At 44.8% G+C, this 27,173-nt stretch overlaps 1 protein-coding gene and 1 non-coding gene across 10 annotated transcripts in view; both read left to right on the top strand.

Moving 5' to 3' along the window:
- Positions 1–26,893, top strand: part of RIN2 (Ras and Rab interactor 2) — a 225,786-nt gene extending 198,893 nt beyond the window's left edge. For 8 of the 9 annotated variants that reach the window (XM_070419840.1, XM_070419838.1, XM_070419841.1 and 5 more), the window contains 2 exons: positions 1,397–1,560; positions 4,805–6,651. In XM_070419840.1, the coding sequence (XP_070275941.1) occupies positions 1,397–1,560; positions 4,805–5,128 (488 nt within the window). In that variant the 3' untranslated portion in view covers positions 5,129–6,651. Of the gene's footprint in view, positions 1–1,396; positions 1,561–4,804; positions 6,652–26,642 lie in introns of those variants that run through there. The other variant, XM_070419847.1, reaches the window with a different exon arrangement.
- On the top strand, positions 373–501 carry LOC139014767 (small Cajal body-specific RNA 24). The gene has a single exon (XR_011472321.1). It is a non-coding gene; the product is annotated as a small Cajal body-specific RNA 24 (non-coding RNA).
- Positions 26,894–27,173: the final 280 nt, after the last annotated feature.

The raw sequence follows: 27,173 nt of genomic DNA, 5'->3' as shown, positions 1-27,173 counted from the left end.
AGTTACCTGTCCACTGTGATTCACGGGGCTCATTTCTCAGATGGGGGACCAGTTGCCATCTTGACTGTTGTCACTTGTTGAACAGAGATAGTTGTTTGGGATCTTGCATTGGCAGCTAAATACTTTGGCCATGAAGGTGGTACTTCTGCACAAAACTGATTTCTCCACAACTAACTTTCTGGTTCCTGCATGAATAAACTACCAGGGTCCATTTATTTTAGTAAATTTATAAACTTCTGGAGAGCAGGGACTCAAACTCTATTTCCTAAAAATCCAGCCCCTGCTCTGTACGTGTCTTGGGCTCAATAGTATGTTGAGATTCAATAGTATGTTGACAAAGAATGTTTCTCAATTTAAAATGCAGTGTCCATGTGGACATTTACTTCAGCCACTTTCTTCTTAAAGTGAAGAAAACTCTTTGTAAATGTCCTAGAGAAATATAGTAGCTTTCTGTTCACCCTTTGCTAGTGGAAAGGGTGGATCGTTCCTCTACTGACATATATGTAATTTTTACAATGGGGGTGCCCAATTAGGGAATTTTTAATAAATATTTGGGGCACCTCCTAGTGGTGCTAGAGCACAGTGCTTGCAAGTTCCCCAGGAGGCACCAATTTATAGTTGAGGACAAAACGATGAACACATTTCTGTGTATCTCACGGGGTTGTAGTCTTTTAACATTCCCCAAGCATAAGAAATCATTCCTAAATGCTGCAGAAAAGGGACATTACTTGCTTCTCTTGTAAATTACTTTTTTCCTAAATGTGTCACCTTAGTTCCCAAGTAAGGGTAGGGAAAGGAGTCAGGAGGGAGAAGTTCTTTTGAAAAACCCATATTATTGGGAACACACTTGTATATTGTGCAGTCCTTTCAAAGCATATATTTTACTTAAAATTTAGAAAATACTAATTCCAAAAAAAAAAAAAAGGAAGCCCCAGAAAGTATTGCCAGGAGATATGTGGACTCCTGTTGCTAAAGTAAATGATTCTGGCCTCATAGTAGTTGACCTCCCCACCCACACATGCCTCCCCATCGCCCTCAGGGCAACAGAAAGGCTTGACCTTTTCTGGCAAAACGTTTTCACAATTACACTTAAATAATTGAGATTTTTGTATGTCTCGCCCATTGGAATGGGAATCCCACCAGTGAACACAGGGCTTGGTCAGCCAGGGCCATCGGCCAGGGCCATCGGCGTCCCTGTGCCAGGGATGGGTCACCCAGTACATCCGTGGGGATGATGCGTGAATGGACAGATGGAGGCGCGAAGGACGCTCTCTTGGCTGTGTGCTGCTGTGGTCCCATGGGACATGCAAGAAAACACAGAGCACAGCCTCTACAAGTCCCCTAACTCGTCACCAGAGCAGGAAACTCGGAGACTCACCCTCTCTGTCCTTCTCAGGGGGCTATTACTTGACCAGCGCCTACGGGGCACTGTCTCTGATAAAGAATTTCCAAGAAGAGCAAGCGGCAAGACTGCTCAGCTCCGAGACCAGAGACACCCTGAGGCAGTGGCACAAACGGAGAACCACCAACCGGACCATCCCTTCCGTGGACGACTTTCAGGTATGTGGCCAGCGATGGTGACGGGGCGGGGGGGTGGGGAGGGCCTGCTGCCTTGGCCCGCCACCAAGGCTGAGCTGGCTCCCGGGGCACACAGAGCTCAGGGTGCCTGAGGTCCCTCTTTTGTCAAATCATGCGGCGGAAGGGATATTTTAAACCACCCTCTGACCTTGTTGTTTCACTTCTCTGTTTTGCTTGTAGTAAAAAAAATATATATGTGGGTTTGGCCCAAGTTTTGCTGCCCTTAAGAAAACAAAGTCAACTTAAGGTGGGATTTCTAGCAGAATGTTCAGCATGAATACTGAGCCCTAAGCAGACAGGAAATCAAGGAGGAAGCTCTCTGGCACAGGTGGCAGGTTTCTTATTTCATCAGAAGACTGAGTGGAGCCCTGGCTGGGTAGCTCAGTTGGTTGGAGCATCGTCCCAACATGCCTAGGTTTGCGGGTTCGATCCCCAGTCAGGGCATTTTCAAGAAGCAACCAATGAATGCATAAATAGGTGGGACAACAAATCTCTCTCTCTCTCTCTCTCTCTCTCTCTCCCCCTTCCTCCCTCCCTCCCTCCTTCTCTCTTTCTCCCCTCTCTCTTCCTCTCTCTCTCAAATCAGTAAATAAAAATTTGCCCAGCCGGTATGGCTCAGTGGTTGAGTATCGACCCAGGAACCAAGTGGTCATGGTTAGATTCCCATTAGGACACATGCCCAGGTTGCAGGCTCGATCCCCAGTAGGGGGCGTGTAGGAGGCAGCCAATTGATGATGTTTCTCTTTCATCATTGATGTGGCTATCTGTCTATCCCTCTCCCTTCCTCTCTCTCTAAAAAATAATAAAACCATATTAAAAAAAAAAAGACTGAGAGGAAATAGCAGGGTTAGGCCCTGAGGCCACCTGATCTCTCTGAGAGGAGAGAGAGGTGCAGTAATGCCTTCCCTCCTCCCCTTTTTCTCCACCCTTCCCCCCAAAACGGAAGATCCCAGAATCCCACTGGCAGCATCAGCGCTGGCAGGGTCCCTATCTGGAATTTTCCATGATGATGGGCAGGTGCCCAGGAATGTGAGATTCCCAAAGAGCTTGTTTCTGAGAGAGGAGAGGCTGATTGGGGCGATAGAAAACCTTACCCAGCACAACCACCCTGGATTTGCTCATTGTCTATGAAGTTACGAGTAAGTCTGCAAATGAGTTTGAATCATATTTTGCAAATTCCAAATCATATTATAAAACTCAACTGTGTTTTGTTTCTCTGTGCCACGTGGTAAACTTTTAAGCAGGACAGATTTGTCCATGTCCGTATTCAGATTCACCTTCCTTGCCTTTTCTGCCTCCCAATGCTCTGAAAATGCTCAGAGGTACATGTGGTACAAAGTCAGCCCTTCCTGGAAAGGCAAGATCTTCAAGCTCTTCTCTAAGATAGCAGTGTTCTCAGAAATCCCTCTCTGTGTACATACATCTAAAAAGCAAGAACACATACCGTGGCTTCCCCTGGCCTGTTGAAGAGCTGTCCATGTGTTAAGTGGCTTTGCATACACAGGCCCTTGGGATACTGTGGCTGCCTGTCCCAGGAGGGGACTGCTAAGGCTGCCCACCCTCTGAGGAGAGGAACAGAAGAAATAAGAAAAGCTCATTCGTCCATCTCCCTACCTGCCACCAGCCCCTCCTCCCGCCCCCTCTCTCCATCTGGAGTTTCTAACCTAGAGATCCTCAGCGGCCACAGGGCCCCCTTCCCTCTTCACACTCCTTCCCACTGGCCCTGCTTGCCCAGGAGATGGAGCACCTTAAAATATAACCCAAGAGGGAAATTGTTAGCACTCGGTTTGGATGTAAAAACAAAAACAGAGATGCAAAACTCCACTTGGAACTCCTAAATCGGGGGTCGCAGACACACACACACAAGTCTCCTCACTGGAGAAGCAGCACGCAACAGTGGTGAAGATGCTGGGTCTGCCACTCACTAGCTGTGTGGCCTTGGACAAGTTGCTCGGCCTCTCTGTGTCTCGGTTTCTTCACTAGTCAAATGCAAAAAATGTAGACTTTCACAAAGTCCTCTTCTGGAGTCAATGAGTAAATGGATAGCAAGTGTGTGGGCCAGGTGTCGGGGTGGAGATAAGAGAGGGATAGGAGAGGAGGGGGTTGGTAATATGGAGGATGTGTGTCGGCTGAGGTTCTAATTCCAGCATGTCCATTACCAGTGCAGAGCGCACAGTCCTTCCCGCTGATGGAGCTTGCCCTTCCAACATCCCAGTGAACCCTCATGGTAACCATGGAGACCCTGCAGAGCAAGCACCACTTCCCTTCACTCCTGAGAAAGTTTAGAAAGGGAAACTGTTTTAAGCCTGAGAAACCAAATTTAACTAGGTGCTCTCCATTTTCTCTGGGAACCCTATTCCTAAAGAAGAGGACACTGAAGAAGTTATTCAGGGTCACAGACTCTCAGGGAGCCTGCTATGAGTGTAGGATTCTTTCTGCCTCATCGGGGCTTTGGGTCTGTGATACAGGGGGTTTATTGTATTTTGTGATGGCATGCACCTGGCCCTATTCACAGCGCCCAGCCTGCAAACCTCTCCCCCACGTCCCCCAACACCACTGTGCACTCAGTCAGCTCCATCTCCAAAGCCTTTTGGAAGAATTGACATTTTCCTCCTGCTGACTTTTTCCATACTGCACGGAGAGTCATTTGTATTAAATTGAACCACATACAATCGCCATGTGGGAGGTGGAATGGTCAAATATTGTCAGTATCCTGTGGTCCAACCTAACATTATTGTCCCTGCTTACGCCTCATGAAAAGTCGTCCAAAACAAGTACATGTGCTCTTGTGTCCACGTATGTTACACGCCTCTTCCTGCTGACTCCTGGCTCGGGGCTCTTCCTTATAATTTGTTTTTCAAGCTGGGAATCCACCCAGTATCGGATCTGGCTCACCCTCTTCACCAGGGATTTCTTACCCAGGGTTCTTGAAGGACACTCAGGGATCAGACCAGCTCAGTGAACTTCCTGCTCCTTGTATTTGTTAGGACGACTTAAAATACAACCACTCAGTCCATATCGTTGCTCCCCCACTGCCCACATTCAGCTCAGCCTCTGTGCTTGCACTTGGCAGCCTCGCATCCTGACATGATCTGGAGGAGCCAGAGCCTTGCTTGAGGAGTGGTTTGCAAATTAGACTGCTCCCTCGAATCTCATCATGCTCACTTATGGCTCCTCGTTTCCCCCTTCTCACCCGGCCCCCCCACCTCTCTCTTCCCACCTGCAGAATTACCTCCGAGTTGCCTTCCAAGAGGTGAACAGTGGCTGCACCGGAAAGACGCTCCTGGTGCGACCATACGTCACCACCGAGGACGTGTGTCAGCTCTGTGCCGAGAAGTTCAAGGTGGGGGACCCTGAGGAGTACAGACTCTTCCTCTTTGTCGACGAAACGTGGCAGCAGCTGGCAGAGGACACCTACCCTCAAAAAATCAAGGCTGAGCTGCACAGCCGGCCACAGCCCCACATCTTCCACTTTGTCTACAAGCGCATCAAGAACGATCCTTACAGCGTCATTTTCCAGAATGGGGAAGAAGATCTCCCCACCTCCTAGGAGACACCGGACACTCCCGTGGTTAGGAACCTCGCCTCCCGCCTTCCACGTGCTTCTGCTTGAAAAGCAGGCACCTCCTTGGCGACCCCTGGGTTCAGTGACTAAGCCATCCACGGGCGGACTTGACCAAGGGCATCTTCAGCCACATTGCCCAAGCCAGGTAGCTGAGGTTCATGACACAGGAGGCTTCTCCCTCAGAGATGGAGAGTTGGATTTGATGGTCTAAGGGTCCTAGACGTGTTTGCTGCCGACCCGCAGCCAGGCTCACAACTATGTGTATGTGTTTAATAAACATGTAAGGTACAAGCCCTTCTCTTGAGTTCATTCAGCAGCAGGTGTCTGACAGGACTGGCCGATGCGGTGCGTCAAGTACTTCTCAGTTCTGTGGATGGCTTCATCCTTTCACTTTTTTTCTATTCTTTCTTGTTTTTTTGTTTTTGTTTTTGTTTTTATTTTACAAAGAGCCTTTGTGTTTTTTATATATTTCATAGAAATTTTTATAGCAGTTGCAGGTAAACTGTCAGGATTGGTTTTTAAACTATTTTTGTAACTTTAAAATATTCTATAATTATGCATGTGATTTTAACATTTAATATTCCAAAAGAAATCTCTTGCTGGATTTGAGAGTATTGAGCATTGTCTAAGTCTCTCTCCTGTAACTGGATGTTTCGGCAACTTCGTGGGGAGAGACTGCTGGATTTCGTAAAGTGATGTATTACTGACACTGGCCGCAGAATGCCTTTGGGAATCTGATGTACTGTTACCTTGTTCACGCTCTGTGAGCTTGTGCTGTTTTGTATTTTAACCAAGTGATGCTGAGGATAAGGAGAGACAGGGATGTAGAGAGAGGTCGAGAGAGAAATACGGACTCTAACAAAGGACTAAGGAGTTAGTCTGCTGGTTCAGGCTCCTTGAAGAAAGTGAGAAAAGAAGATGAAAGGAACCACCTATGCTGAGAATACTATAAATAGTCAGTGAGATTTAGCAACGTTTTTTCATGTTATTTGCCTTTGGAGACAGTTTTGAAAACTCCATGAGGAAAGAAAAAATATATATAACACTGTTATTTCCCTTTTACATGTAAGTCAAAATTAACAGCATCAAATTGTTTGGGGCAGAGACCAAGTAACGTGTACGGTGACGTTCATAGAGTTCAGTAAGATGCTGTTTGGGAAAGAGTTTGCAAATGCACCAAAAGGCCATCTGCATTTTAAGAATATGTGGCGAAGTAAATTCATGTTTTGTGAAACCTGGTTGGGGGTGCTCAAACTATGAGGGTCTTGTATCCACGCAACACAGGTAGTTGCAAAAACATGTTATTGTTCTGTGCAAAGATGCACAGTAGGCATCTGACTTGGTTGGCTTTGTACCTTGTTCCTTTGTTAGCTTTTGTGATACATCCAGAGCCCTCAGCACATACTGTGTTATACTTCCTTTTGTAAATGATTTTTTAAATGGAATTTTGCACATAATACATTGTAATACTGTACGATAATCATGTGTGAAAATAATTTTGAAATATTCTCTAGTTGCCTTTTTTCTTTGAGAAGCAGAATATGATTGCGCGCCACATAATGTGATGTGAATCAGAAACCCACGCTGGTGTTTGTGGTTAGATAATCTGCAGAGAGGAAACAGAAAACTTTACCTCTTCAGCAGCTTATGTCCTGATGTGAGGCAAAAACCAAGGAAAAGGGTGTTCTAACCGGAAAGAATACCCAGTGTTACCTACACAGTAATGGGCGTGGCTGGACCTGGAGGACAATCACAGTTAATCGAACGGGCCCTGCAGACAGTCTGCCCATTGTTTCGCAACCTCTGAGGTGCCCTGGCTGAGTGTTAGGGGCTCTTTCAAAATCAGGGCAGAGGCTTGGTCTTCTTTCCTGGTGCTTGGAGCCCCGCCGGGCAGTTAGAAGTGCTTGATAAGTCCTATGTCTGAGCAAACTTCCTAACCAAGTAGAATGGGTATTTCAACACCAGATGGCCTGCTCTTTGTATTTACAAAGAATCAAAAATGACAGTCCACCCATATAGTGGTCCTCCCCACCCTCCAAGTTAAGGTCACCAAGTTGTTCTTGTCCTTAGAAATCCGAACTCTGCTGATTTAAAGCAAGTCACAGCGTCTGAATGGGAGGCAGTCTCAGCAGCTTTTAGCGAGAGGACAGCGAGATCCAAGCAGGAAGAGTTAGTCTGAGCAAAAGAAAACATCACAAGACAGCGCCCGGTGTTGTGTTGCCATTGGGCAATATTTCCCTGCTAAAATTACAACATCACATGTGTCTTCGCTTTTTCCCCCCACGCAGACATTTCTCAGTTCTTCAAATTGTCAGGAAACAGATTTTGGTAGTTTGGCAGGAATAGAAGGAGAGTAAAAATATACATGCTGGTGGACGGAGAGGGGAATGTATTTCCAGATCTAAAAATGTGTTATAAAAGTTGAATGCCGGCCAGAGGAAAGGAGTTTTTTAAAAATCTTGCATGGACTGCCAAGGATCCCCCCCGGGGACACAGAATAGAAATAGAAACTGTTCGTGTGGTTTATGTCATGTGAAAGTTACAACTTGAGATCTATAAGAAAACACAACAGGCAGGAAGCCCAGCCATGAATGCTTTCATTCATAAATGTGCCTGGATTCACCGGCCAGCTCTCACCTCCAGTGACTTGGAATGAGAGAGCACTCGGATTATGAGCAGCACTGCCTGGGTACTCCCCCAGCGTCTGAGAGAAATGTGTCAGTACCTGGGACACAGGTATTTTCAGCATCTGGCAGTATTTGATGGTAAAACCCTAAAAAACATGATCTTTCAGACCATATGCATGATAGTGAATTTGAGACCGCAACTCATTTACTGTTGCTCATTTACTTAGCCCTGATCAAGTGGGGGATCTGAAAAAATCCACATAACATTGCAAAATTACAAACAGATAAGAAGATATGGAAGGAGGGAGAAGGAAAGGAGCGTTTTATCTCAGAGAAGAGGTTCTTGCTTGAGAAAGATCTATTTTTCTCCGGTATCTAAGGACGCTCGGCAGTTGACACAAACATTTGCCACATTAACACCAACTTTGCCAGGAAAGGCCTCGAGCGTTGAAATTACTCAGAAAAGTCTGCTTTTGAATAAAATGATAACCAAGTTGGGCCCTGAGGTCTCAGCACTCAGAGAACTCTGCAGAAGCTCAGGTCCAAGTGTGGCAGCTGGAGGAATGGGAATAGCTTCTTCCTTTGTTCTGATAAACTGACACTCCTAAGCATTCTGAGACTCCACATGATATTGAGAATATCATGAATTCATATACATGAATCTGAGATGTCCTTTGACTAAATGCGCTAGAACCACTGCAGTTGGCCCTCTGTGCTCAACCTGGAGGGCGAAGGGAACCACTGACCAGGGGTGGCCAGGGCCAGACTCAACTAAGGCTGCGGATTTCTTCCAGATCTGCCTCTCAGCCCGCCCGGGGTGAGGGCCTGGGGGTGGTTTGCACCTCTGTATCCAGCCCTTGGTGTCCTGGGGGAAATAGCACCTCATATGGAGGCATTTTTTGGCTGTGGCTTCCCTTTCCCCTCATTTAGCTTCAACCCTTCCCTTTCTCTCACTTCTCCCCTGACTGGAGGGCAGGTTCCCCTCACACTAGTTTTCAATGAGAGCCATTACGAGGCTCTTTGCCAAAAGCAGGGCTCTGACTTGCTACATCCTTTCCACAACCTGTTTCTCTAATGTCAACTAGAGATGCAAAGCTTGGGACAGACCCCACTGCAAGCACTCCCACCTGCCCATCACCAGGACTGAGTCCACTGTTCCTACTTGGATCCGGTTCTCAGCTTTGGCTAATTCTTCAAATCACCTGCAGGTTTTTAAAGCTCCTGAGGCCCAGGCTGCCCAGACTGTCAACATCTCTGCAGATGGCACCAGGCTGCCATATTTACTAAAACTTCCAAAGTGATCCTACTGCGAAATCAGGCCTGAGAACCACCTGGGTCTTAAGATAGAAACACATCTGGGAGAGGTAAGACCTGTCTAGGGCCACTAACACCTAACCATGTGTAGGGTCTCCATCTTATTTCTTTTTTAATTTTTTTTTAAATATATGTTTATTGATTTCAGAGAGGAAGAGAGAGAGATAGAAACATCGATGATGAGAGAGAATCATTGATCAGCTGCCTCCTGCAGGCCCCACACTGGGGACCAAATCCGCAACCCAGGTATGTGCCCTGACCAGGAATTGAACCGTGACCTCTTGGTTCATAGGTCAGTGCTCATCCACTGAGCAACGCCAGCTGGGCGATCTTATTTCTTATTCAGCTGGCAGAAGTACTTCTAGTATGGCACTGTTCTGTAGAAATATGCAGCAAGACACATAAGTCATTTTAAAATTTTACAGTAGCCACATTAAAAAAGGAAAAATGGGTGAAATCAACAGTAATATATCACTATGTTACTAATAATTTATTTTAGTAATATACTAGAGGCCCAGTGCATGACATTCATGCACTGGGGTGAGAGGGTCCCTCAGCCCGGCCTGCTCCCTCTCTCACCTGGGACCCCTCGCTCCTTACCGCCCACTTGAAGCTGAGGTGGGAGAGGCACTGACCACCAGGGGGCAGCTACTGAGTTGGGCGCTGCCTCCTGGTGGTCAGTGCACATCATAGTGACTAGTCATTCCGCCGTTCAGTCAATTTCCATATTAGCCTTTTATTATACAGGATTAGTAATCTATTTTATTTAACCCATGATATCCCAAATATGCTATTTCAATAATCAATCTAAAACAATAAAGAAGTATTTTACATTTGTTCATTTTTTAACATTGTCTTCAAAATCTTGTGTATGCTTTGTACTCATAGCATATCGCATTTCACACTAGTCTTGTCTCCAATGCTCATTAGCCCCATGTGGCTAGTGGCTACCATATTGGACACTGCAGTTCTAGCATTTTAACTAGAAATGATTTAAAAAGCTAAAACAAATAATGATATCCTATATAATAAAGAGCTAATATGCTAATTAGACTGGACAGTGGAAAGACCATCTGGACCACCTTCCGGACAAAGCCGGGGCTGTGAGGGCCAAGGCCCTTGCATGAATTTTGTGCATCTGGCCTCTAGTCTTATATATACAAAGACCTAAGCGAACAAATGACCGGTCGACCAGTCACTATGATGCACACTGGCCACCAGGGGGCAGATGCTCAACACAAGAGCTACCTCCTAGTAGTCAGTGCGCTCCCACAGCAGGAGCGCCACTCAGCCAGAAGCCGGGCTCACGGCTGACAAGTGCAATTGTGGCGGCATAAGCCTCTTCCGCCTCCGTGGCAGCGCTACCAGGCAGCAGCAATGGCAGGCACAGTGAGGCTGGGATGGGCAGGAGTGGCACTGCTCCTGGCCCCAGCGCTCAGGCTCCTACCCAGCCACCTGCAGCTTCTCGCACTGCTACATTCCTTGGTTTCTTAAACTGGCAGTCCGACATCCCCTGAGGGGTCCCGGATTGCGAGAGGGTGCAGGCCAGGCTGAGAGACCCCACTGGTGCACGAATCCGTGCACCGGGCCTCTAGTGTGTAAATAAAATTACATCCACAGCTTACATCCTCAAAACACACATGCATGCACACTGTCAAGCATGTACTTCTTATCTCGGCTCATCAGCATGCCATAAGGCCAGCATGAATGAATCCATGTGACGTCTTCGAACACTACCTAGCACACCATGAGCACATTAAATACAGTTATTATTATCACTAGATAATCAACTTCTTTGGAACTTTCCCACTACTGTTTATTTCCACTTCCCCACTCACGTTAATTATCTGCTGGCAAGTTTTTTGTGTGAAATAGAAGAAAGGCAGTAGCAGGCATCAACGGTTTAAGGAAAATATATTGGGGTGGGATGCTCCGTGTGGGAGGATTAAAAATAAAAAGTGAATGTCACCGCTAAGCTTTGTTGTTGTGGATGAGGGTGGTGGTGGTGGTGATGGTAGTGTGAAATGTCTAAATGGGGAGCATTTCCCCAGTATTCCCTCCTGGCCCAGCGCATCAGGGCCCAGAGCCAGTGGTGACTTTTGCCATAGAGGAACCATCTCTACCCTCGTGAGGGTCGACAATAGCACTTCCCAGAAAGGAGTTATTACTTAAAGAAAAGCGTAACTATAGTCAGTGACAATTCTGACAACTTTTCCTCTTTCTCTTTTATTATATTCACTTATTTATTTAGATATTTACATATACATGTATAACAGTTCACAGGCTTACTTTTAAAGCATTGTGCTTTACCAAAAATAGGTATTTGATGTGGTTTCCTTTGTCTTTGATGTCCTTGCTTCCAATTTCTTGCCAAGTCTACAAATTATGAGAGTGGACTCGTATATCAGATTGCAGGGTCATTAAGTTTTATCTTTCTCATTCTCTTTTCTCAGCAGTCTATCAATGTACAATCTCATGCATAACCAACTTAGGCATCTATTGTGAACCTAATGAAAAAAAAAACTGCAAAGAACGATAAACTACCAAAGACTAACCATATATAATTGAACTAACTAGGATATTGGATACCTTCTATGTTTTACAAGCACGTGGAAATATGGCACTTGGCAAATTTCAAATTTCTTTTCAGATTGTGCACGGTTTAAAATTTTGCTGCTGAAAATATAGTCTATGGACCAAACATCACACTTCCTGGGGGCTGGTGAGACCTCAGGCCCCTCCCAGAACTGCTGAATCAGAATGTGCATCTTAACAGCATCCCAAGATAATCCACATGCACGTTACAGTGTCATTGAGAAGTATTAATTAGTTCTGGCATATTGGGGTCAATGGCACTTGTGTAGCTGCTATAATTAAACAAATGAAGGTGTGCTGTGTTACCACAGGCTGAGTCAGACGGTTCTTTCTGTCTTGGCCAGCTGCTTGCACATCTGTGCGTGGTTGTATGCGTACGCCCACAGGGACATCATCATGTAGTCTGCATACTTAGTCACACTGTCTTTATGTGATGTAGGAAGTTTATGAGCTTTTTTATATTCTGAAAGGACAGCTGACTTCCTTTTAAAGGCATTTCATTCCCAGGGAATCTATTTGTTATAGGGCCATTTTATTCATCAATTTTGAGAGACATGGAGGATATATTTAATGAAATGTATACGTACAGCTTCCAATAGGATTTGTGGTGCTTTACATTTAATTAACAATAGTTAAAAGTCACTGAACAGTTAAGTAGAGTCTCTAACCCAAAGGCAGAGATGAACAATCAAATAGAAAAGTAGAACTGTGACAAATAGAAAAAACAAACAAACCCACTCACAGATCATACTATAATACCTACAGAGAGATAGTTTGAGCTTTTAGCTAATAGTAAAAACTCCTCTTCATTTAACACAACATTTAAAATCCAGGCTGTTAAGGCCATGAGAATAATTGTATTTATGGAAACAGTATATTGGCATGGCAGATTGTTATAATAAACTAGAGGCCTGGTGCACAAAAATTTGTGCACTCGGGGGAGGGGGGGAGCAGGGAGGGTCCCTCAGCCAGGCCTGTGCCCTCTCGAAGTCTGGGACCCCTCTGGAGATAACGACCTGCTGGTGTAGGCACGCTCCCAGGTGGGAGCAGGCCCAATCCCTAGGTGCAGCCCCTGGTTGGGCTCAGAGCAGGGCTGATTGGGGAGTTGGGGCGCCGCCCCGTCATGCACAGAGCAGGGCGGATCGGGAGGTTGCGATGCCATCCCCTAGTCACGCTCAGGGTAGGGCCGATTGGGAGGTTGGGGCACCGCCCCCTGTCACACTCAAGGCAGGGTCGATGGGGAGGTTGCGGTGCCACCCCCTGTCACGCACATAGCAAGGCCGATCAGGGGGGTTGGGGCGCTGCCCCCTGTCACTCACAGAGCAGGGCCCATCAGGGGGGTTGGGGCTCCATACCCTGTCACGCAAAGAGCAGGGTCGATCAGGGGGTTGGGGAGCTCCCCCCTGTCACGCACAGAGCAGGGCCGATCAGGGGCTTGGGGAGCTCCCCCCATCACTCACAAAGTAGGGCTGATCAGGGGGTTGGGACGCCGCCACTGTCACACTCAGGGCAGGGCCGATGGGGAGGTTATGGCTCTACCCCGTCACACACAGAGCAGGGCCTGTGGGGGGGGGGGGGCGGTTAGGGCGCCACCCTCGATCACCCACAGAGCAGGGCCGATCAGGGGGTTGGGGCACCGCCACTGTCACACTCAGGGCAGGGCCCATGGGGAGGTTATGGCTCTACCCCGTCACACACAGAGCAGGGCCCGTGGTGGGGAGGGGGGTTGGGGCACCGCACCCTGTCACCCACAGAGCAGGGCCGATCAGGGGGTTGGGGTGTCGCACCCTGTCACACACAGAACCGCAGGGCAATCAGGGGGTTGGGGAGTTCCCCCCTATCAGGCACAGAGCAGGGCTGATCAGGGGGTTGGGGCGCCTTCCCCTGTCACAAACAGAGCAGGGCAGATAGGGAGGTTGTGGCCCCGCCCCCTGTCACACACAGAGCCGCAGGGCGATCAGGGGGTTTGGGCGCTGCCCCCTGTCACACTGATCCCAGTGCCTGGGAGGCCTCGCGGCTCCACTGATCCCAGTGCTGGGAGGCATGTTACCCTTTTACTATATAGGATACAGGCTTGGTGCACAGGTGGGGGCCGGCTGGTTTGCTCTGAAGGGTGTCCTGGATCAGGGTGGGGGTCCCCACTGGGGTGCCTGGCCAGCCTGGATGAGGGGATGATGGCTGTTTGCAGCTGGTCACACACCCTTCAGGGTGGGGGCCCCCACTGAGGTGTCTGGCCAGTCTGGGTGAGGGGCTGAGGGCTGTTTTCAGGCTGGTGGGTGACTGAAGCTCCCAACCGCTCCTTTTTTTCTTTTTTTTTTTTTTTATTCTGGGCCAGCTTTAGCTCTGAGGCTTGGCTCCAGCTCTTAGGCCTCTGCTGCTGAAAGCAGGCATCTGGTTTATTTGGTTTCTATAATCGAAACACTGCTTCAACTCCAGCTCTGAGATTCCTGCTGGCTGAAAGCAGGTTTCTGGGGTTTTGTTTAGCTTCTATATTTGTAACAATGTTTCAAACTGCAAGCTCAGAGGCCGGCAGTGGCAGGCAGGGAAGGTTGGAGTCCTTTGTCACTGAAGCAAGCAAGCCTCCTGTTTGCTTCAAGCTGCCTGGCTGCCGGCCGCCATCTTGGCTGGCAGTTAATTTGCATATCGCCCTGATTAGCCAATGGGAAGGGTAGCAGAGTGACACCAATTTGCATGTTTCTCTTTTATTAGTGTAGATCACTCTCCCTATGTCCACACCCTTTGCAATGTGACTTGCATGTATGGCAAAAAAAAAAAAAAAAAGAACAAAATCTTAAAAAAATTACGTTCAGAGGCAAAAACAAATTCTTGTAAATTGCAAATATGCTATTATAAGTAAAAAATGTAATAATTAAAGCAATGTCCTCAAAAGTATAAGGAATAAGACAAAGAGACAGGAAGTAGAAATTAAAGCTCAAAGTAAGGGGGTGGGGAGAGCTGAATCTAGTAGATCCAATATTTAAATATTAGGAATCCCAGAAAGAGAAAACAAAAAATGAAGAGGAAGAAATAATCATTTTGAATGGTGAACAGATCCTAAAAACTTCTGGAAAATGATGACCAAGGAATGAATTGGTTAAAACATATTTGGAGAAGCGAGATCCTTTGGACTCACTAGCCAGCAACTGCAAAGGGGAAGAGTGGTAGCTCCTATAGACTCTTCCATTTATCCAGGCAAGAATTCTGAACAATACTGAGCCCTCCAATGCTTTTCTGCATGGCACTGGTTCAGTCACATGATTTTGTTCTATCTTTTTTAGTAAAAAGGACAATAGCAAACATGATGCCAGTGGAGGTTTGAAAAATGTGTGTGCATTGGGCTAGCCTTCGCTTGCTTCTGAGAACCCTTCCATCACCCTTATGTACAAATGGAAACTGGTTTCCTAGAAGATAAGAGACTGTGTGGCAAGAAGTCCCAGCCATCCCAGGAAGTCCCAGACAGTAAGCGAGCCAGTCTTAGACCATACAAACATCATGATTCCATCTCAGACCAGAAGAACTGCTGAGTCACCTATAACTTATTTAAGTTACTAAATTTGGATGATTTGTTACACAGCAGAAGCTAACGGGTACACCTCCCTTCCACTTTGCAGAAAGTTTTAGAATTTCCTCCTTATCCCCCTGTTCTCAAATTTCAGTGATGTGCCTCAATATGAATTATTTTTCAGCAGTTGTATTGAAGACTCAGTGTTCTTTCTCACTCTAGAGACTCATAGTCTTTTTTTTTTTTTTTAATATATTTTATTGATTTTTTACAGAGAGGAAGGGAGAGAGATAGAGAGTTAGAAACATCGATGAGAGAGAAACATCGATCAGCTGCCTCCTGCACATCTCCTACTGGGGATGTGCCCGCAACCCAGGTACATGCCCTTGACCGGAATCGAACCTGGGACCCTTCAGTCCGCAGGCCGACGCTCTATCCACTGAGCCAAACCGGTTTCGGCGAGACTCATAGTCTTTAATTCTGAGAACATTTCTTATATTTTTTAAATTAACAGTTCTTCCTCTCTATTTTCTTTGTTTTCTCTTTCTAAAATTCCTTTTACTTGAATATTGGACTTGCTAGATTGAACTCCCCTCCCATCCTTTTTTTGAGCTTTAATTTCTACTTCCTCCTTATTTCTTATTCTTTGGGGGCATTGCTTCAATTATTAAATTTTTTATTTATAATAACATATTTGTAATTTCCAAGAATTTGTTTTTGTCTCTGAATATCATTTTAATAATTACATTCAATTACATAACTAGAGGCTCAGTGCACAAAAATTTGTGCACTCAGGGGGATCCCTCAGCCTGGCCTATGCCCTCTTGCAGTCTGGGACCCCTGGAGGATGTCCACCTGCTGCCTTAGGCCTGCTCCCTGGGGGATTGGGCCCAAGCTGGCAGTCAGACATCCCTCTGGCAGCCCAGCAGCCCTCTGGGAATGTCCACTTACCAGCAGGGAACAGACCTAAGCTGCAGTCGGACATCCATAGTGCTGCTGAGGAGGCAGGAGAGGCTCCCGCCACCACCGCTGTGCTGGCAGCCATCAGCCTGGCTTGTGGCTGAGCAGAGCTCCCCCTGTGAGAGTGCACTGACCACCAGGGGGCAGCTCCTGCATTGAGCGTCTGCCCCCTGGTGGTCAATGTGTGTCATAGTGACCAGTCATTCCCAGTCTTTCTGCTGTTAGGGTCAATTTGCATATTACCCTTTTATTATATAGGATAGAGGCCTGGTGCACGGGTAGGGGCTGGCTGATTTGCCCTGAAGGGTGTCCCAGATCAGGGTGGGGGTCCCGCTGGGGTACCTGGCCAGCCTGGGTGAGGGGCTGATGAGTGTTTGCAGGCTGGTCACATCCCCTTCAGGGTGGGGGTCCCCACTGGGGTGCCTGGCCAGCCTGGGTGAGGGGCTGATGGCTGTTTTCAGGCTGGCCAAGCGCCCCCCCCTTCCTGCCAACGGAAGCTCCCAGCCTCTTCTTTTTTTCTTTTTATTCTGGGATTTATTTACCTTCTATAATTGAAACTTTGTAGCCTTGAGAGGAGCTCAGAGCCAGCCAGGGCGGGCAGGAGGGAAGCTTGGCTTCCTCCATCGCCAGGGGCAACCCAAGCCTCCTGCTTGCTCCAGCTCCGTGGCCACGGCCTGCTGAAAGCAGGTATCTGGAGGTTATTTACCTTCTATAATTGAAACTTTGTTGCTTTGAGTGGAGCTCAGAGCCTGCCGTGGCAGGCAGGAAGTTTGGCTTTCTCCAACATTGGAGCAACCAAGCCTCCTGCTTGCTCCAGCTCTGCGGCTGCTGGCCGCCATCTTGGTTGGGTTTATTTGCATATAGTCGCTCTGATTGCTGGTGGGCGTGGCTTAAGGTGTAGCAAAGATACAGTCAATTTGCATGTTTGTCTTTTATTAGTGTAGATGTTAGTTTTCCCCGTGAATGTACTATTTTTCTAACTTTCTGTGGATATTAGTTATAATAGGTTTATTTTTTACTGTTTATCCAAATTCTGTTTTTCTGTTTGATTGCTTTGATCTCTGCCTTTTGGGTTATAGGCGCTACTCAAATATTCTTTTAAATATGTATAATTTTAACTATTGATAATTAAATGTAAAGCACCACAAAGCTTATTGAAAGCTGTGTATATTGGGCAGAGTTTGTGAATTCGTGGTCTTCCCCATAGGGTGACCATGTGGCAGCCCATTCATTTTATTGGAGAGCTGCAAAATGTGACTGTCTGTGGGACTTTTTCTTAGGTCAGGCAGTTTCCTTGCAAACAATTTAACATCCTACTGCGTGTTGCAGAATGGGGTAAGTCCAGCTGCCAGCAAACAGGCAATGGATGTGCAGGGGGTCATCTTGCAGAATGCCAACTTTTACTTACTCCCAGTTTTCAATGCAGTATCTCCCCCTCACTCTTCACTGCCTGTGCTCTGAGCTCAGGGAGCCAGCTACCTGTGCCTCTCCAGGGAGAAAAGCTCTTGTGTTCCCCCTTTATTGTACCTGGCTGCCCTAACCCCTGAGCCTCACCAGATCCTGCACTAGGAATCAGTTGCCTTGCTTCTTGACTTTTCCTCTAGCAGTAGCTGAACATTCTGCTTGCTTCTGTCTGCTAAATGAGTTTACCAGCACTCATAATTTTGTCGCCAGTTCTCATTGGCTATTATCTCCTTCATTGTCTTTGTTCTTATGGATTTATACCTTTAAGAAAAAAAATAATTTTCTTTCATTCTCATTTTAGTGAAGGCGGCAGATGTGTACCACCTGTCTTATTTAGTTGAAACTTGTGGTCACCCTTAGTATGAATGGTTGAGTGCATTTGTACAACTAGTTAGAAAAACCGAAAATAGATTATGATATTGATGTTCAGAGTCAACATATCTATAGTGTTGTCATTATTTTGTGAAAACTACATTTTTTTTTTTTGTTTGGAGGCACCCACCCATCCAAGTGGCTTGACTGTTAATTGCATTGCCTAGGTTTTATAAAAATGTTTATTTACTGTGCACATTGTCATTTGCACGTGATCTGAAGAAAAACAAAACAAAAAACGGAGCCGCAGCAGATGGAATGCCAAGCTGTTTGCTTGCTTAAATGTGGGATTTTGCCATCATGGGTGTGATACTTGGTCAGCGCTATTTACAAAAGAGCACATGGTATTTTGTCTCAATGAGCAGGAAAATGTTTTTGTCATAAAATGTGGTAAAAGCTTGGAGTATTTTCCAACTAAGCAGTAAGAGGAATTGTGCAATGTGAAATAATAAATAAAAGTTCCGTGAGTCACCCTTAATGCAGGGAAATTGTGCAGCCAGGGCAGAAACGGTGTTTTTCTGCATGTTAAAAATAAACTCTAATGAACTGAAATAGAAATCAATAACAGCATGTCTCAGAAGCCCAAGTCACTGTGGGACTCTAAGGGCCTTAATGTAGCTCATGCTTTTCAAATAAGTTTATTGAAATGGTGGGGTCAATGATGTAAAGGCTATGTTGATTCTACTTTTTTGTTTGTTTGTTTGTTTGTTTGTTTTTTTAAAATATATTTTTATTGATTTCAGAGAGGAAGGGAGAGGGGGAGATAGAAACATCAATAATGAGCATCATTGACCAGCTGCCTCCTGCATGCTCCACACTGGGATCGATCCCACAACCCGGACATGTGCCCTGACATGGAATCGAACTGTGTCCTTCCTGGTTCATAGGTTAATGCTCAACCACTGTGCCATGCTGGCCGGGCGAATCTCACATCTTGATTGTCCCTGTTCTAAGCTGGGCTCTGTAGCAGTATCCTGGTCTTCATGGGGTTGGTTTGATCAGACTCTGCTGGGGTCCAATCCCAGTGGGTCCAGGGGTCCCCAAAGGTGTGGACGGAGTCGGCGAAGAAGGAATGACACGAAGACAGCCTTCAGTTGATCAGCAGCCTAGTCAGGACCTCTAGCCAGGATCTCAAGCCAAAGTTCTGGTCGGAGTTCTGGTTAGGAGCTGATGAGGAGCTGATGAGGATCTGATGAGGATCTCATGTTTTTTTTTTTTTTTTAAATCTTTATTGTTCAGATTATTACATTTGTTCCTCTTTTTTCCCCCCATAACTCCCCTCCTTCCAGCTCCCACCCCACCTCCACCCTCACTCCCCACCCACTGTGTTCATCCATAGGTGCATGATTTTTGTCCAGTCACTTCCCACATCTCCCACACCCCTTTTCCCCCCAAGAATAGTTAGTCCATTCCCTTTCTATGTCCCTGATTCTATTATAATCACCAGTTCATTCTGTACATCAGGTTATTTATTCACTTGATTCTTAGATTCATTTGTTGATAGATGCATATTTGTTGTTCATAATTTGTATCTTTACCTTTTTCTTCTTCTTCCTCTTCTTAAAGGATACCTTTCAGCATTTCATATAATACTGGTTTGGCGGTGGTGAACTCCTTTAGCTTTTCCTTATCTGTGAAGCTCTTTATCTGACCTTCAATTCTGAATGATAGCTTTGCTGGATAAAGTAATCTTGGTTGTAGGTTCTTGGTATTCATCACTTTGAATATTTCTTGCCATTCCCTTCTGGCCTGCAAAGTTTCTGTTGAGAAATCAGCTGACAGTCGTATGGGTATTCCCTTGTAGGTAATTGAGCCTCTTTCTCTTGCTGCTTTTAAGATTTTCTCTTTGTCTTTTGCTCTTGGCATTTTAATGATGATGTGTCTTGGTGTGGTCCTCTTTGGATTCCTTTTGTTTGGGGTTCTCTGCGCTTCTTGAACCTGTAAGTCCATTTCTTTCTCCAGGTGGGGGAAGTTTTCTGCCATTATTTCTTGAAATAGGTTTTCAATATCTTGCTGTCTCTCATCTTCTGGCACTCCAATAATTCTGATATTAGACCGCTTAAAGCTGTCCCAGAGGCTCCTTACACTATCTTCACACTTTCGGATTCTTTTTTCATTTTGCTTTTCCAATTGGGTGTTTTTTGTCGAATCTTTGGTTTGATTCTTGAGCTCCTCTGGTCTGCTATTGGGTATAATATTCTTTATTTCAGTCCGTGTATGCTTACTTTCTAATTTCTTTATCGTAGCATCGAGGGTCTCATTAGTTTTCGTGAGGCTCTGCACAAATTTATGGCAAGCCCTCAAAATTGCGATTCTTAGCTCCATATCCTCCATTTCTGTCATGTTTTTTTGTCTCCGCATCTTTTATGCTTTCTTGGTGCACCCCCTTGTGGTCTCTGTGCGCAGTCTTGTTCTAGCCAAGCCTTAATTGTTGTAGTTAACACTAGAGGGATTTGACCACCAGGCCGACTAGCTGTAGGAATCAGCTGTATGGAAAACGTCTGTCTCATGGGGAGGCGCTAATCCAGCCTTTGCCTGAGGCGATTGGCAAATGGCTGTGCGCAGGGCTTGGGCGGGCGGGATCAACAGGGCGGGGGGAGGGAGCCGCTATGGCCGCTCTCAGTCCGTCCCCAGGGGTTCTGCCTCTCTGTCCCAGCAACCGCTGCAAACCTCGGAGGGGCCGTAGCCAGACAGTCCCGCTTCTCCCGTTTGAGTCTGGGTCCCTAGAGACTCGCCCGGATCTGTAGCCCAGAGTCTGAGACTCACTCCTGATTGAAAACGACAACCGCGCCCTCAGCCGCCAGCCCGCTTTGTGCGCGCACCACCTCACCACCGCACCACCGTACCTTTAAATTTTCCATACTACGCCTCCTCTGAGCGTCGGAATGCTGTTGTTTTTGCTTCTAGTTGAAGAGTCTCTCCTCAGCCAGCCTTCCTGTGGTTCTGGTTGATGTCCGTTCCGACTTTTAGTTGTATTTTTGAAGTGGTTGTTTACGGCGGCAATCTCCGGTGTTTACCTATGCCGCCATCTTCGAGAGGATCTCATCTGATTCTACTTTTTTATTTTAATTATTTTTAAAGATTTAAAAAATGTTTTTATTGGCTTTAAGAGGAAGGGAGAGGGAGAGAGAGAGAAACATCGATGTTAGAGGGAAACATCCATCAGCCGCCTCCTGCATGCCCCATACTGGGGGTGGAGCCTGCAACCTAGGCATGTGCCCTGACCAGAATTGAACTGTGACCTCCTGGTTCATAGATTGATGCTCAATCACTTTGCCACGCGGGCTGGGCTGATTCTACTTTTTTAAAAGTCAAGGTTATTAAGGTATAACTTGCATACAGTACAGTTCACTCTTTTTAGTGTACTATTCTATGCTTCGGGCAGATACATTCAGCCATGGAGCCACCATCATGTCAGTGCCATCAAACCCTGTCAACCTCCGATCTGTAATTCTGCCCTTTCCAAAATATCATATAAATGGATTCGTACAGTGCACAGACTTTCAACTCTGGGACTTTTGTCTGAACACACACTTTCATTTCTCTGGGAGAAATGCCCAGGAGTGCAAATGCTAGGTTATATGGTAGTTGAATTTTAGTCTGTGAAGAAACCACAAACCCCTTTTCAGAGAGGCTGTGCCGTATTATATTGCGAGAATGACCCAGCTTTGATTTTTAAAAATAAATTTCAGCCCTAGCTGATTTGGCTGAGTGGATAGAGCATCAGCCTGCAGACTACAGTGTCCGGGTTGCAGGTTCCTCCCCAGCCTGGGCCTTAATCAGGGCTCGTGCAGGAGGCAACCAATTGATGTGTTTCTCACACATAATACTTTTCTGTCTTTCCCTCTCTCTTCCATTCTCTCTAAAAAATCAATGAAAAAATATCCTCAGATGAGGATTAAAAAAAAAACACGCACAATAAAGAAAAACTAATTAAAAAAAATAAAAATAAATTTCAGTGTTAAATGCTGAAATTGTCAGAGATTCACTACACTTACCTGTTAAGAATATTTAATTTCTGAAAGTGCTGTGACCCTCCAGTAAAAACCAAGTCACCCACAAAAGGGAAAACAAAAATCATGCTGGCCTTATTCTTTTCTCCCAGCAACGTGAAACCCACAAAAACAATGGAGTAACGATGTTTACACCGTTCTCGTGGAGAGAGAGCATGGGACGCATGGGTCTCCAGCCAATGTTCCAATCAGGGAGCTCTGAAGTGGAGGACAGCCCCAGGAAAACAAAGCAAAACAAAACCAAGGAAGGAAAAAGACTGTAATAAAACCCAGGCAACCCATAAGAGAATCAAAAGGAAGAACGGAATGGGAAAACTATAATAAAATATAGTGGCAAGAGTTACTTTCACTCAATTATACTTAAAGGCAAACACCCGGGGGATGCATAGCTGTAACACAGATGTATCTATCCATTCCGAAAAGTAATAATACACGCAACATAATCAACAGGATAGGGTAGAATAGGCAAAAATTATAAGCAGTTCATCTTTCATTATAAAGAGACTGTAAATAGGGTCCTAAATTAACATTTTTTAATTGTTTCAACGGTTCTCAACCTGTGGGTCGCAACCCCTTTGGGAGTCGAATGACCCTTTCACAGGGGTCACCTAAATACATCCTGCATATCAGATATTTACATTACGATTCATAACAGTAGCAACATTACAGTTATGAAGTAGCAACAAAAATGATTTTATGGTTGGGGGTCACCACAACATGAGGAACTGTATTAAAGGGTCGTGGCATTAGGAAGGTTGAGAACCACTGGTTTAAAGTATTATATATGTCTACTCCCCCCTCCCCCCCCATTGATTCCCCCCTCCACCATTCCCGCCCCCCAGGACAAGCCCCCACCGCCCGAATGTCTGTTTCCATTGGTTATGCTAATATGCATGCGTACAAGTCCTTTGGTTGATCTCTTACTCTCTTCCCTCCCTCCCCTCCCCCCACCACCTTCTCTTTGAGGTTGGATGATCTCTTCAGTATTTCCTTGTCTCTGGATCTATTTTTCTTCGTCAGTTTATGTTGATCATTATATCCCACATATGAGTGAGATCATGTGATGTTTATCTTTCTCCAACTGGCTTATTTCACTTAGTGTAATGCTCTCCAGGTCCATCCATGCCGTTGCAAATGGTAAGAGTTCCTTCTTTTTATAGCAGCATAGTATTCCATTGTGTAGATGTACCACAGTTTTCTAATCCACTCATCTGCTGATGGGCACTTAAGCTGTTTCCAGATCTTAGCTATTGTAAATTGTGCTGCCATGAACATATGTCCTTTCTGATTGGTGTTTCTGGTTTCTTGGGATATATTCCTAGAAGTGGGATAACTGGGTCAAATGGGAGTTCCATTTTTAGTTTTTTGAGGAAACTCCATACCGTCTCCCACAGTGGCTGCACCAGTCTGCATTCCCACCCACAGTGCACAAGTGTTCCTTTTCTCCACATCCTCTCCAGCACTTGTTGTTAATTTGTTGATGATAGCCATTCTGACAGGTGTGAGATGGTACCTCATTGTTGTTTTGATTTGCATCTCTCGGATGATTAGTGACTTTGAGCATGTTTTTATGTGTCTCTTGGCTTTCTGAAGGTCTTCTTTCGAAAAGAGTCTATTTAGGTCCTTTGCCCATTATTTGATTGGGTTATCTTCCTTTTGTTAAGTTGTATGAGTTCCCTGTAAATGTTGGAGATTAAACCCTTATCAGAGATAACATTGGCAAATATGTTCTCCCACGCAGTGGGTTTTCTTGTTGTTTTGTTGTTGGTTTCTTTTGCTGTGCAGAAGCTTTTTATTTTGATGTAGTCCCATTTGTTTATTTTCTCCTTAGTTTCCATTGCCCTAGGAGCTGTGTCGGCAACTAAATTAAAATTTATAATAAAAAATACAATTCCAGCCCGGCTGTGGTGGCTCAGTGGATTGAGCGTTGTCCCATGGACCAAGAGGTCCTGGGTTCGATTCCCAGTCAGGGCACATGTGTGGGTTGCGGGCTCCATCCTCAGTTGGGGGTGTGCAGGAGGCAACCGATCAATGAGTCTCTCTCATCATTGATGTTTCTATCTCTCTCTCCCTCTCCCTTCCTCTCTGAAATCAATAAAAATATTTTTAAAAAAATACAATTCCAATCTCAATGATTTTCCTTAAAATGTTGAAATAATATTTAATATATATGAGGTAATGAAATACATACTTAAACTTTAAAGGAAAGCTTTAGGTACCCATCTAGTTCTCAACAATCGCTTTAGTATTAAGCCAGTTCTCTTTTATTCTGTTATTTTACAAAATTAAATATATATATATATATATATATATATATATCTGAAATTCTTCCAGTGTTAACATGGTTTATTCCTGGGTGGTAGAATTTTTAGTGATTTGTTGCTTTCTTCTTTGTACATTTCTACAAGTCTTCAATTTTCTAAATAATGTGCCTATATCACTTTCATTAAACAACAAATACTTTTTAAAAATGTAGAGCCCTATGAGGTCTTTTAAAAGAAAAGAAACGAGTCATGCTGACATGTAGGCTTTTCTGGGTGGAGCAAGACAATAAGAGAAAGGGAGGCGGCTTCCAAGGACCTGTCCATCTTGAAAGAGCTGCTCACCAGGCTGGGATGAGGTGCCAGCACTCCTGCATTGACTGCCAAGGGTGCCATGGCCCGGGGGTTCGTCTCTCACACTCTCTACATTTCAAAGTTTCAATCTTTCAAAATGCAAAATACTTCATTTTATTTATTGTCTTTTACAGACACTTAAATGGCAAGTCTTGTTCCGAGTGCTTTACACATATTAGCTTATTTAATCCTCATAACAACTCAATGAGATGAAATTATTATTATGCATCATTTTCAGAAACGGAGGCACAGTGAAATAAGTTAGCTGATAACGTGAATACCTGTTTATAAACTACTAAGGCTGGCGTGATTTTCTGTGTAACCTATATGTCACCTTTTATTCAACTGGTATTTACTGAGCACCTGCCAGGCACCTTTCTAGATGGTAATTTCTCTGAGGTGTTCAGGTGTTCAGCAGTGGAAACTGATAAGAGTTTAAAAGTAAGTATATAAACAGGGAGAGAAAGGGGACCCAGCTTGTGTTTCCAGGATGTTCTCTCTAACTTCCTCCACGTTTCCCATGGCCTGGCACACATTGCCATCGCATAGAGCTACTGTAGGGTTTTGATCTGTGGCGGGAAATGATGATTTTGAATCAAAATTTCTATCAGTGGTTTGCAAACTGGTAGCCCACAGCATCCATTTCCTGAAGGGGCTGAGAGTTGCCTTTGTATTAAATCCACAGTGGTTTTTAAAAATCAAAATTGCTCTTATGATACCATTACTTAAATAGGTACAAACAGAATAGTCATAAATTTCCATTTTATAGTGCCAATAAATTAAAATTATAAAAATCATCAAAACTTCACAAATAACAAAATTCAAATTAATATTAGTTCATGCCAGGAAAAAATTGTTGAGACATTTTGAAATGACAAAAGAAAAAAAGATGACTGGGTAACTCTGCCTTTTATTATTTTTGGCCTATTTTACAAAACTGTAAGCTATAAAAATTGATAGTAATGAAAATGATTTTTGTGCATAGAAATATAAATGCTTCATGTGTGTCCATTAGATGCAATAGATTACTGCTCTGTGGATACTGACAAGCTTTACACTATTTCTAAATATACGACAGCAATCCTATAGCTTTGTGCATTTTAAATTCTCCTTTAAACAGGCTGTAACATCTTACTGGTCCTTTCATTGAATAAAGAGTTAAAATCTTTGACAAATGTTCGTTTTATATTTGCACGAGAATAATAATTTTACCTTTTCTAAACATTATCCTTTAACCTTCATTTATTGTGGCACATTCAGCTTTGCGGATATGAAATTACCTCTATTTTTCCCCTGTTTAAACACCTGGCAGGCAGAGCTGAGCTCATAAAGCCACATTCTGCCCTCCTGGTGCATCTGTAGTGCCTGTGGGCATGAGTTTGTAGTCCCGAACTTTTACACATATGCTTACACTCACATGTCTATATTGTTGAGGTTTTGGAAACCATGTCTGGAGCTGACCTTGGACCTTGGGACATCCTTCTTATGAGCCTACCTACTTCCCCAACTGTCTGCTCTCTCCTCCTTCCATGCCTGGGCCACATGTCTGGGCAGGGGCCTGCTGAAGAGATTCCTAAGAACCAACTTGGGCCCCAGAGCAGTTAGAGACTTTAGGGCCTTAGAAGTGAGATTTATTCTTGAGGAGTCCCTTTGGGTTGGTTTGACTTGTGCAACCTGCCCCTCAAAACAACCTCAGTAGTTGCTTAGAAAGGGGGTGAGGAGAAACAACTTTCAAGAATGGATAGAACATGTTCATTTCTTAGCCTCTGGACCTGGGCCAATCAACATGGTGACAACCACTACCCATGGGGCTATTGTGTGTGTACTGGAAATGTGGCTAGTGCCACTGATGAATGACATTTTCAACTTTAATTTAAATTTAAAAACTGATGTCCCATTATTCGAAAACTCAGCATGATTGGAACTATTTGGGTATGTGATCTACTTTTTAACCATACATTTTACATATAAATTTTATGAAATCTAAATACCGAACAAGTATTTCTTTTATTTTTACTTTTATTTCTTTTTTTTCAGGGAGAGGAAGGGAGAGGGAAAGAAAGGGAGAAACATGCATTGGCTGCCACGCACCCCTTACTGGATCCAGCCCTCCACAACCTGGATCTGAGCCCTGACAGGGAATCAAACCAGTGACCTCTTGGTGCAGGGGACGATGTCAACCAACTGAGCCACACCGGCCAGGGCCAGAACATGTATTTCTGATGACAATTTAGCTCCTGGATTGCAATATGTTGTAAATGTAAAATACACACATGACTTAAAAAGCTTATTAAAAAAAGGTAAAGCATTCCATTAATAGTTTTTCTGTTGATTACATGTGAAATGATAATATTTTGAATGTACTAGGTAAAATAAAATATATTATTAAAATTGAATTCACCTTTTTTTTTTTTTTTTTTTAAACATCGTATTATAAGATTTGAGATTCTATACTAGGTTTGCATCTTTGGGATAGGACTCTCTGGACCATGAGGATCTTCCCATTTCTCGTCCACTTCTTTCCTTATTTACCGAGGGCACCCAAGTGATCCTGAACCTCGCTTTTCT

This window comes from Myotis yumanensis, unplaced genomic scaffold, assembly GCF_028538775.1.
Source record: "Myotis yumanensis isolate MYYU_CA2020_CCGP unplaced genomic scaffold, mMyoYum1.0.hap1 SCAF_7, whole genome shotgun sequence".
Taxonomy (NCBI): domain Eukaryota; kingdom Metazoa; phylum Chordata; class Mammalia; order Chiroptera; family Vespertilionidae; genus Myotis; species Myotis yumanensis.
Note: the sequence above shows the minus strand (reverse complement) of the source record. Positions and strands in the feature narration are given on the sequence as shown.